This window comes from Etheostoma spectabile, unplaced genomic scaffold (assembly GCF_008692095.1).
Source record: "Etheostoma spectabile isolate EspeVRDwgs_2016 unplaced genomic scaffold, UIUC_Espe_1.0 scaffold505, whole genome shotgun sequence".
NCBI classification, from domain to species: Eukaryota; Metazoa; Chordata; class Actinopteri; order Perciformes; family Percidae; genus Etheostoma; species Etheostoma spectabile.
Window position 1 is genome coordinate 265,174 of NW_022605622.1, and position 12,088 is coordinate 277,261.

A 12,088-nucleotide genomic window follows, 5' to 3' on the forward strand; every position below is an offset into this window, starting at 1 on the left:
TGTGGGGTGGGGGGTGGGGTACCTGGGTGTAAATCATACACCTGTCAACACCTTGTGTCCCAGATTGACTCTCTGGACTGCTTTCATCCTGTAGATGAGGTGTACTATGCGTCTGTTATGTTCAAAATCCCATAAATAAATCATACAACAACAACAACAACAACAACAACAAAAACCCTTCAGAGACACACCTGTGGTCCTCGTCTGTCTCTCGTGTGTCCTGAAGGGAAATCTCACCTCTGAGGCCGAGTCTCGTGGTTTGACATAATTTGAAGGGAAGACTCCGGTCTTGCCCCCGACCGTGCCCGTCCACCAGTCCCCTTCTTTCCTGGTCACCGTGACGACGTCTCCCTGCTGGAAACTCAGGTCGCCCTGCTCGTTGCTCTCGTAGGTGTACATGGCCACGTACTCTGTGCACACGCACGATGTGGAGTCAATGACAATTAAATTAGATTGGATTCAACTTTATTGTCATTACACAGGTACAAGGCGACGAACTGCAGTTTGGGTCTGACCAGAAGTGCAATAGCAGTAAGTGCAGGACATATACACTGGTTCCGTGAGTGCAGGACATGGCTATGTACTGAATAAATATAGAAAAGAATGCTATTATAAACAGAGTTTTACAGATGGGTTTGTCCTATGAATATAAAATATAGATAACTAGTATTGTGAGCAAGATTTACAGCTAGGAATTTGGTGGATATTACTACAATTGCAAATTTTTACAGATATGTGCAAATAGCATAATATACTAATGGTTTACAGGTGAGTATGTACTATAAATATATATATACACAGGCGGCTATTATTCACCTGAGTGTGAGTATACGAGTGTATTCATGCTTTTGCTCACCGTCTCCAGACTCAGAGGGTTTTGTCGGGGAGGGGGAGGGACGTTTTCCATTGGGGGGGCTGTCCGATGCTCCAGACTCACTAGACACAAGAGAGGAAAAGAGTCTTTAAACTGTTGATGATGTAATTGTTTTGTAAAATCAGCCCAAGTCAAGTCAAGTTTGACATTAAAAAAATAAACTGTTCTACTAATATAACTCTACAACACCTGATAATGTTGTAGTTCCTGTTCCTGTTTTTCCATCTACTCCACACACTCTCTGTATATCTTTTATTATCTGTATTTATATTTTTTCCATTACAAGAACTTACTTTTTCAATATTATTCATGGTCACAGGTGAATATAACTTATATTATGGTTTACCTACTTTTGCTTTATTACTTTAATTACATATTCAATTTAATTTTAACGTCACGTACTTACACTGCAATGTTGTTTTCTTGTACTAAGGCAACCACACTTTACAAGACCTTTACAAAACCTTTATTTGACGCCACTTTACATCCAGTCTACCTTCTGCTTGTTGGCTACGGTTTGCCTGGTTTTCTTGTGTGTTTACTTGTTTTTTTTGCTTGCATTTTGCTCTTATTGTTGAGAATGCTGCTGTAACAAGGGAATTTCCCCGTTGTGGGATAAATAAAGTATTATCTAATCTAATCTAATCTAAAAAAAAAACATCCTTGGTGTGATTCTCTTCATGCAACTTCTTCAAAAAGGGCATTTTTCCCTCTTGAGTGAGCCATTGAATGAAGATGATTTAATTTGTGCTCAGACAAGCTGCTAGAGAGCCTGACAAAGAGAATATGAGCAGTCCAATCACCTCTGCTGCTGAGTCCGAAAGGTTAAGACTAAGGATCTGTAGCTGCACTCCAGCTAAAAAGGATTAAACGATGCGAGATGTAGCAAAAACTGAGACCTGGCAGGCGGTTAGAATTGATCAAATCTTACAGGTTCTACATCCAAAAGCCGACCAGTGTTTAGCGAGGCGAAAGCAGGAGTAACAGGACGCCAACAGACTCAATAAAGTGATCCGCAGAGACGTCGTGGGGGTGGATCTGGACTCTCTGGTGGTGGTGTCAGAGAGGAGGACGCTGTCCAAACTACATGTCCTCTTGGACAATGTCTCGCACCCAGTCCATGGCTAGCTGATCAATCACAGGAGCACTTTCAGTGAAAGACTCATTCTCCCAAAATGCACCACGGGAAGTCATTCCTGCCTGTGGCCATCAAACTTTATAACTCCTCCCTCTAAGTGTCTGACACACACACACACACACACACACACACACACACTTAGAGAGGTGGAAACTGGACAATATACAATATTATTTGTTTTGTGCAACAAAATTGGCCTGAAATGTGTGCAATTCTGTTATTATTATTATTATTATTACTTTTCACCATTGCAACACCTTAATTATGTTAATTATGTAAATACTGTATCATAATATTCCTTTAACTATGTAAATACCGTACATATCCACACTCCTTATATTTCTTTATTTATATTTCTACTCTGATATTTCTACTATTTATCTATATATAAAGTATTTCTGATTCTGATTCTGATGATCCTGTTTTCGACCAATAACGTGTCAGCGTTCGGACTCGGGACAACATTTGAACCCACCTAGTGTTTTTGCTGCGCGCTGTGGCACCCGGGGGGGGCGTCATGGTGGCGGAGATCAGCTTGACGTAACTTTTGGGGAACCAGCCTCTCTGTCCGGTCTGCAGTTCCCCTAGCCACCACATGTCCTGCTGCTCCAGCACGGTTATTATCTGCAGTAACAGGAACGCTATTAGTTATATTCAAATGTTCCCACTCTGAAAATATATATACGCTAGCGCAAAAAGTGCACAGTAAAAAAAATTACAATCTGCATCTTTCTTCTGCATCTTTCTTCTGCCCAATTAAGACCAGAAGAAAGATGCAGATTGATTGAGAAAAATACAATAACTCAAAAGAGGGAAATGTGCAGAATCTAAAGCGGAAAATGCTCATTTACCTCGTTTTTGTTGAAGTTGAGGTGGTTGTCCTTCTTGGCTCTCCAGGGGTACAAGGCCTGAGCCTGAAGACCCTCCACCTTCTCCCCCTGAATAAACAGGGAATAACATAACAACATAATATAGTCGTAAATCAGTTCAGATGTGCATGTGCGAAGACAGCAGCAACTGATAAGACCAAGTGTAGTGGCGAATTAATAAGAAGAAGAAAAAATTGAATTTGTATAGCGCTTTTCCCAAGCTCAAAGTCGCTTTACAGAGTAGAAACAGTAGATAAATATATAAATATATATATATTAACAAAAAAACTATAAGGATAGGCAGAGCAGAAGAGATGGGTCTTCAGACGGGACTGAAAAATGGTGAGGGACTCAGAGATGCGGATCTCCCTGGATGCGGATCTCCCTGGAAAAGGCTCTGTCTCCAAAACTGCGGAGCTTGGACTTGGGGACTTGGGGACTTGGGGACTTGGGGACGTAGAGGAGACCGGCCGAGGTGGATCTGAGGGACCGTGGAGGTTGGTAGGGGGGGAGAGGAGGGCAGTGAGGTGTGACGGGGCAAGGTGGTGTATGGCTTTGTAGGTAAGTAGGTAGGTTGGACATTTTTTTTTCAAGACTGAAATCAGCGTTTTGTAAGACTCAAAACAGCATTTTGCAAGACTGACATCAGCATTTTGCAAGACTCAAAACAGCAGTTTGTAAGACTCAAAACAGCAGTTTGTAAGACTCAAAACAGCAGTTTGTAAGACTCAAAACAGCAGTTTGTAAAACTCAAAACAGCAGTTTGTAAAACTCAAAACAGCAGTTTGTAAGACTCAAAACAGCAGTTTTGTAACGGACCTGCTAATGAACCAGTCAACAGGACAGCATGAATTGTCTTCTTCTTTCTTCTGATTGAAGAAAACAACCTAAAATCTCAAATGTTCAACGGCCACTGAGGCACCGAAGGAGTGAATCTTACGCAGAGATTAAAACTCATTCATTGTCCCGGCAGAGATGCATTCTGGGAGGTTTATTATTTATTCTGTTATGTTTATAGCTGAGTCAGTGAACTCCTTCAAGTCCCTTCTTAAAACATACTTTTATAAGAGGGCCTTTCCCGATCATGTTTGACTTTATTTTATCCCTTTTTTAATTTATTGTATTTTACAAATTTTATATTTGTCTGTATTTTATGTGCAATGTTTTCATGTTTTTATCTTTTTTTGTATTATTGTCTCTTGGGTATTGTTGTCTTTACACTTGTTAAAGCACTTTGTAACTTGTTTTTGAAAAGTGCTCTACATATAAAGATTATTATTATTATAATTTCTCGGCATACAAACATTTCACGAGGTCCATCAGCCCTCCCACACACCTGTTCCCCTCTATATGTAGACTACACCTGGTGGCTAAGGCTGTCTGGTACCTTCAAAATAAAAGCACTTACATATACCAAAAAAATAACCCAAATATGGACTCCGAGCCGGCTGCTTGGGCTGAAGCTGAGGGACCATGCAGACTGCTGGAAGTGCTGCAGCTCTGCTGGGACTCTTCTTCACCTGCTCTGGGAACGTGCCATGACTCAGAACTACTGGCTAAAGATTCACGATCGCATCGAAAACGTTACCCAGGCTCGTTTGGGGTTCTGTCCGAGGCTTTACGTTTTGACTGATCCACCAATGACATCGATCGGTGGATCAGCGGACTTTGTTCGGACCGGTGTGATGGTTGGAAAACAACTAATAATGAGAAACTGGAAGCACCCGGGGGAGCCCTCTTTCCCAAGAGTGGTGCATGGAGTCGGCAAAAGTGGCTTCATATTTTTTAATTTAATTTAATTTTAATCTGTTTATTGATCCCCAATGGGGAAATTACAATTTACACTCTGTGTCCACACTTTGTTAGTAACCACACACAGTCCTGAACTACACACACACACACACACACACACAAACGATCGTTACATGCACTAAAGGTGAGATGGGCAATTCGTCTCCACACGGCCACACGGGGACTGTGAACCACAGGCCCCTCCGGTTCCCAACCCAACTCCCTATGGACTGAGCTACTGCCCCCCTAAGCACACACTCTCTCACACACACTCTCTAACACACCACTTCTCTCTCAAACACACACACACACACACACACACACACACACACACACACACACAATCAATGACAGGGCAGAAAAATATGTGACCATATGGGGGGAAATATGTGCAATGCATTGCTACCAGATGAAAATGTGGTGCTTATAGTAAAACTGTATTATATTTGATCCATGTGTTTTTATTGATTTGAAAATTTTCAGTTTGTTTCTGTTATCGTTATTTAAGTTGATTTCTTTTGATTGATTTTTTTTATTCTTCTTTTCACTTAAACCGTCATCACTGTGTGATGTAAGTTAAGATGTCAATAGCAATGCAGACTGTGTTGTTGACTTCTGACTAATTACTAATTACAACAACAACAAAAAATAACCCAAATAAAATACTACTGATAAACACATTTATGTAGCTGTATAACTCAAGCAAAACTGAAATTAAATAAATCAAATAATTAACTATTACACATAACAAAATAATGAATAGCTCCAACGCCAAGGTTGAGGAAGATTATGTAACCTGAACCCGATCTGAGGGACCAGTTTGGGAGAAATCCATCCGATCCAGATTCAGGACTAGATGCTTTGTTACCTGTCCCAGCACAGGTGACGGAGAGGAGCCCGTCGTCAGGGTAGCGGGTGTGAAGGCGGAGCGTTGCCGTAGCTGCGCTGAGGGAACACTGAGCGACGGGTTCTGATTGGCTGCAGAGGTCGGCCACGCGTCCCATCCCTCGCTGTCTGATTGGCTGGCTGTGTTGGTGGGCCACCTGCGAATGTAAGCAAGCAGACAACCTCTTTATGAAATGGGGTACTACAGGTACATCATGTGGTGCATTGTGGGTAGGACGTTGGACATTGTGCAAGACTCAAAATAGCAGCTTTGTAATGGACCTGCTAATAAACCAGTCAATAGAACAGCATTTCAAAACTGTTTGTTTTTCTTTCTAATTAATTTCTTTTTTAAAGTATTTTGCCAGTGGTGTCAGTTTCTAATATTCGGTCCTTAGAGGCACCATTGAAGCCAAATCGGCTCATAACGATGCCACGGGTCTGTGGGGTCTGAGCCATGCTGGATGATGATGTGTTGACAGGAATCCGCTTGACCCCGTTTCTTGATCATTAAAAGGTTTATTTACATCAAAGAATTCAGCATCAATTTACAAGTTCTGCAGAAGCTAGGAGAGGGTCTCTGGCTCCCAGCTTCTTCATCATGGTCTATATAGGGGGGGTCTCTGTTTCTACAACATGGAAAAGAATGCGGGGTAGGGGTCATAGACCCCTGGGGACCTCTTCCATAGGTCCCCTTTAACTAAGCCTTCCACATTTGGTTCAACTTTGAGGCCCCTTCCACTAGGATGCGCAACCTTTAGACCTTAAGATAAGCAACCTTTAGACCTTTGGGATAACACCTTAGACCTTGGCTAAGGCAACCTTTGAGACCTTAGGATAAGACAGTAGCACCTTTAGCAACTAGCCTAGATTAGACAACCTTGTAGGACCTTAGAATAAGCAAATCTTTAGACCTTAAGATAAGCAACCTTTAGACCTATAAGGATAAGAAACCCTTTAGACCTAGGATAGCAAACCGTTAGACCCTGATAAGCAACCTTTAGCCTTAGAAAGCAACCTTAAGACCTTAGATCAGAACTTTAGACCGTAGGGTAAGCAACCTTTAGACCCTAGGATAAGCCACCTTTAGACCTAGAGTAAGAAACCTTTAGAACCTTGGTGGATAAGCCCCAACCCTCTAACTGACCTAGGATAAGCAACCTTTAGACCTCTATGAAAAGAACCTTGAAATTAGATAGAAACTTTAGACCCTAGGATAAGCAACCTTTAGACCTTAGGATAAGCAACCTTTAGACCTTAGATAAGCAACCTTTAGACCTAGGATAAGCAACCTTTAGACCTTAGGATAAGCAACCTTTAGACCTAAGATAAGCAACCTTTAGACCTTAGATAAGCAACCTTTAGACCTTAGATAAGCAACCTTTAGACCTTGGATAAGCAACCTTTAGACCGTAGATATAAGCCACCTTGACAGTAGGAATAAGCAACCTTTAGACCTTAGATAAGCAACTGTAGACCGCTCTAGACTACAACTAGATAGATAAGCAACCTTAGACCTTGGAAGAACTTTAGACTTAGGATAAGCAACCTTTAGACCTTAGGATAAGCCAACCTTTAGACCTTAGGATACAGAACCTTTAGACCGTAGGTAGAACACCTTTGAGTTAGATCAGCAGCAACTTAGACCTTAGGATAGAAACTTTAGACTTTAAGATAAGCACCTACCTTTAGGATATTAAATGCTGCGTTCCAAACTACTTATGAACTTTTGGTGAGCCTTGTGAGAGTGTATTTCCACAACCCAGCAGGACTTACGTGGTGCTGAAGTCAGCCCAGTTGCTGTTGGCGGAGGACGTGGAGGAGGAGGTTTGCCCGGGTGCGGGTGGAGGCGTGGATAACGGCTGCTTGGCTGAGGGGGGCGTGGCCGAGGCCGTTGCCCGCAGACTAATCGGCGCTTCACTGTCGGCTATCCGTTCGGCGTAATTAGCCGGGAACCAGCCAGTACGACCCCTCAACTCTCCTCCTAGCCAACCGGGTTCCCCCGTTTGGGATTCATCCACCTATGAGAGCAGAGGGGCGGGATTAAGATGACGTTCAAGGTCAAGTTCAAGATCAACTTTATTGTAACACATAGATTTAGGCTGAATCCCATTCCTTCGTCTTACCCCTACTACCCTAGCCCTCAGCCTTACACTCACATACAACTTACAATCCACCCTACATTACATTACAATGCACAAGTATCAATGACCCTTCATGTGACCACATGTACTGTGTGTTGTCTTGTGCATTGTGTTGTTGTAAAGCTGATTCTGGTTCTGGTTCTGGTTCCGATACATCTGAAGTGAAGAGTGCGCATGTGCTAACGTGCACGCTGCCTGTTGCAGTGCTCCGTCTCTGTCTTCTTACTATTATTGCTACTGTGACACAGAATTTCCCTTCAGGGATCAATAAAGTATTTCTGATTCTGATAATGAAAAAGGACTTTTTCAATTACGTGTGTAACTCAAAAATAATTCTACTTCTATAAATCACCTCATATTAAAACCTGTCCCCTTCACAGCAAATTAAAACTATACTAAATTTTTTTTCTTGTAAAACCTGGCAGGTTTATTTAGAGACACATTGATGGTGTTAAAAAAAAAAATTTTTATGTATTGATGTGTTTTTTTTGTAAGTGAAGTATTGCAAGGCATCACACTTTCATTCATAGCTTTTCATATTAACCTTAAAAAAAATCAAGCATAACAACATTTATAGATATAGCTATGACATTTATAGAGTGATTTGGTTAAAAACAAAAGAGCCAAAGACATTCATCCACTGGCAAATGAATGAACACTGAGATGAACCAATGACAGCAAGAAGAAAAAGAAAGCTGGCTCGTGATTGGTGGAGTCACAACACTGGGCGGGGCTAAGAACTTACCCATTCCCCCTTCACCTTCAGTTTGCACAGCGGAAGAGAGAGGAAAGAGTTAATAAAAACACACACACACACACACACACACACACACACACACACACACACACACACACACACACACACACAAAATACAGGGGCATGTTTACTTATGCCCCTGTATTTTAACATAGGGGGGTGTGTACTTATGCCCCTGTATTTTAACATAGGGGGGTGTATACTTATGCCCCCTGTATTTTAACATAGGGGGGTGTATACTTATGCCCCTGTATTTTAACATAGGGGGGTGTATACTTATGCCCCTGTATTTTAACATAGGGGGGTGTATACTTATGCCCCTGTATTTTAAGGAAGAACATTTATTTATTCATGAAACATTATTCATTCCCAAAATAAACTGGTGTGCTTGAAAAGTTAGACTTTCCTAAATTTTTTGAATTAAGGCGTTAAGATCCATTTGCAAAAGATGTTTTTTTATTCCTCTTTTTAAATCAACTTTAACATGGGTGTGTGTAAACTTTCTCAAGCGACTGTGTGTCCTTTGTTTGTGTGTTGTGTGCACCATCCTCCTCCTGTGTGTGTGTGTGTGTGTGTGTGTGTGTGTGTGTGTGTGTGTGTGTGTGTGTGTGTGTAGGTTGTGTGCGCACCACGTACCATGATCACGTCTCCGGGGGCGATGCTGATCTCGTCGTGGCTGCGAGCATCGAACGGATACAGAGCCCGGTAGTAGACCACCTTCACGGATTGCTGATGCTGGTCAAAGCTGGTGACTGGGGTCTTCTGGTCAAACAGACTGGGTACTGGAGCCTTCTCTACTGGAAATAAACAGAGAAACAAATAGAAATAAATTAAACAGACTAGTGTGTGTGTGATTACTGTCATAGACAACATGTGGACTCTTTGCATGAAGCAGGCTTTGGATTTGTGTCCAAAACGTCCTAGTTCATGATAGAAAGGACCTAATGGTACCAGTTCCTGAGAGATTACCATGTTGTTAGTTCTGCATATTTAGAGAAAAGTGTGCAGGTGGTTGTTTCTTTTCTTTATGGATTATAGATTTTCCTGCCAATGCCAACCACCGAAAATCCGATCCTTGCCTCTAAATGTGTCCTGAACGTCCTTAATTCTGCTTAAGCTCTGCTAGAAACTATGGATTTTAGTTTTTCTCCGCCACCGCCACACTAGTGCAGTTGCTTTGGAGGAAATGTTGATTCTCTGTAAATTATAACGTGGTCTTGAACTTCTCCAATAGGGAAAGTGTCCCGAGATAACTTCCGTTATGATTTGCCACAATATTTAAAATGTAATTGAAGTGAAGATGCCAATGAAGGTACGTGCATTTAGGTCCTTGTAACGGCATTAAACCCAGCTAGGCCCGTGATGGTGTGGTGTCTTTCCTACTGCGGTGACGAAGCAACATATCATTGCAGTATGGCGGTCAACCGCAACCCCTTAACCGGACTAGCCTAAGTTAGAGCGAGAACGGCAGGGTGCCTTAAGTGAGTGACGTCAGTGCCCGAGTGGTCGTGCGAGGAGAGAGAGCGTTACTCACCTGTTGAAGCCCAGGGGTCGGCCGGCTGGCTGAACAGCTTGCTCAGTTTCTCCTGCATGTCCTTCTTGCCTCGCCCCTCGTCCTCCTTCTCTTTTGCTGCTCCTGATCCCCCTGGCTGGCCCTCCTCCTCCTCCTCCTCCTCCTCCTCTTCCTCCCCCCCTCTCCTCTTCCTCTCCTCCTCTTCCTGAGTCACTCGGTTTAGCCAGGCGTGTGGGGCAGCGACGGAGGGAGGGCTAGGAGCAGAGGGGGCGGAGCCGGCTGCTTCATCCCTCCAGGCAACGTCTTCCTCTGACGACAACCTGATGTGAGAGAGAGAGAGAGAGAGAGAGAGAGAGAGAGAGAGAGAGAGAGAGAGAGAGAGAGAGAGAGAGAGAGAGAGAGAGAGAGAGAGAGAGAGAGAGAGAGAGAGAGAGAGAGAGAGAGAGAGAGAGAGAGAGAGAGAGAGAAAGAGAGACAAAGAGAGAGAAAAATGTCATGGTATAATATAAAAAACAACAAGGTCTATTCTTATGTAATATTCCGGATATACAGGGAACCCTCGCTATATCGCGGTTCACCTTTCACGGTCTCGCTGCTTCACGGATTTTTGCCCAGAAGAAAAAAAGAGCGACAACAACCACCGATAACGATGTTCTTCTCTCGAAAAACCCCACCTGCACCGCGGGCTTTAGAAGAAAAACCCGCTCCAGAGCGGAGTCAGGATCATAGACCGTTAATCTTAATAGAGTCTATGGTCCGGATGCAGTCAGAAGAGCAGGGAAATACACGCGAGTCACTATTTTTCCTACTGTACTTTGTATTTAAAAAAAAAAATCATTTTTCATTTTCTCCCGTTCTAATCCAATGACTCTGGTCGCGGTGGGGCGGGGGGGGGCGCGTGTGTGTGTGTGTGTGTGTGTGTGTGTGTGTGTGTGTGTGTGTGTGTGTGTGTGTGTGTGTGTGTGTGTGTGTGTGGGGGGGTGCTGATCTCCGACATTTGAAGCCTTCAGTTCGTATTGATGATTCAAATTATTTTACAGTACAGTAGTTATTTGTAAAAAAAAACCCGTTTCTACTGTACTTTTTATTTGTTAAATAAATGCTTGGGCCTGTACAAAGGTTTTGTTCTTTGGTTTCAATGCATTACGGAGCATTTCATCGTATCATAATTGTAATAAATAAATAAATAAAAAGGTTACTACTTCACGGATTGCGCCCATCACGGGCTCTTCTTGGAGCGTAACCCCGTGATAAACCAGGGTTCCCCGTACAGGAACTCAAGCCCGTCTCCTCGTTACCTGCTGTCCTGCAGCTCAGCGGACTTCCTCTCGACCGGGGTGTGTAGGTGAGGGTGTGTGTGCGTCAGCGTGGGCGTGTCTCCCTCCAGCTCCCGTTGCCTCTGCCTCTGCTGCCGGCTGTGGATCTCCCTCAGCTCCTGCAAGGCATCATGGGATACACAGGAAGGAAGAGATCGGTGAGGAGGAGGTGGGGGGGTCAGAGGGCCGGCTGCTACGGGTTTCCATTGACAACAAACGACAACAATACAGCAGCAGCAGCGGCGGTGTGTATTAGTGAGGTGGATCGAGGCAAGCTCCGCCCGTCCAACTGTTATTAGACGCCAAACTGTGCATCTTAATCTCAATAAGGCAAACAGATGTATGATTACTTTCTGCATCTTACAAGCTAAAAAATACCATCGCTAAATCTTGGAAATCCACCAACAAACCGAGTGTTTAATGTCTGGCTTCCAGGACTGTCAGACTGTCTGGCACTGGAAAAAGTCACTTTTAACGTTAAAGGGTAAATATCTCGTCTTTGACGACATGTGGAGATCTTCTACGGTTTTCTTAGAGGGGGGGGAAGCGTTGGAGGCATGCTCTCCGTGCACGTCTACCATCAACACATGAGTATTGCTATGTATTATATGTCTGCTTGTCTTTGCTTAGTTTTATTTGGAGTGCTTTTCTCTCCAGGACAACTCCGGGACAGGTTAACCTTTGGATAACAGGTGATTTTTAAGGATCTTTAATGTTCCACTGTGTCAACTATCACGTGTCACAGCCCTGTCATGCTCCTTTATTTTACTGAAGATGTGCCTTACTGTGTCAGTTCTAAAT

The 12,088-nt window shown here is 43.2% G+C and overlaps 1 protein-coding gene across 9 annotated transcripts in view; it reads right to left on the bottom strand.

Annotated features, from left to right (window-relative positions):
• Window positions 1-12,088, bottom strand: part of itsn1 (intersectin 1 (SH3 domain protein)) — a gene marked incomplete at its 5' end in the record, with an annotated part of 74,894 nt that overhangs the window by 41,698 nt on the left and 21,108 nt on the right. For 4 of the 9 annotated variants that reach the window (XM_032511889.1, XM_032511886.1, XM_032511891.1 and 1 more), the window contains 10 exon segments: window positions 238-410; window positions 857-936; window positions 2,488-2,636; window positions 2,864-2,950; window positions 5,541-5,715; window positions 7,334-7,578; window positions 8,447-8,461; window positions 9,095-9,255; window positions 9,993-10,291; window positions 11,270-11,406. In XM_032511889.1, coding sequence (XP_032367780.1) covers window positions 238-410; window positions 857-936; window positions 2,488-2,636; window positions 2,864-2,950; window positions 5,541-5,715; window positions 7,334-7,578; window positions 8,447-8,461; window positions 9,095-9,255; window positions 9,993-10,291; window positions 11,270-11,406 — 1,521 coding nt within the window. 9 annotated transcript variants of the gene reach the window in all.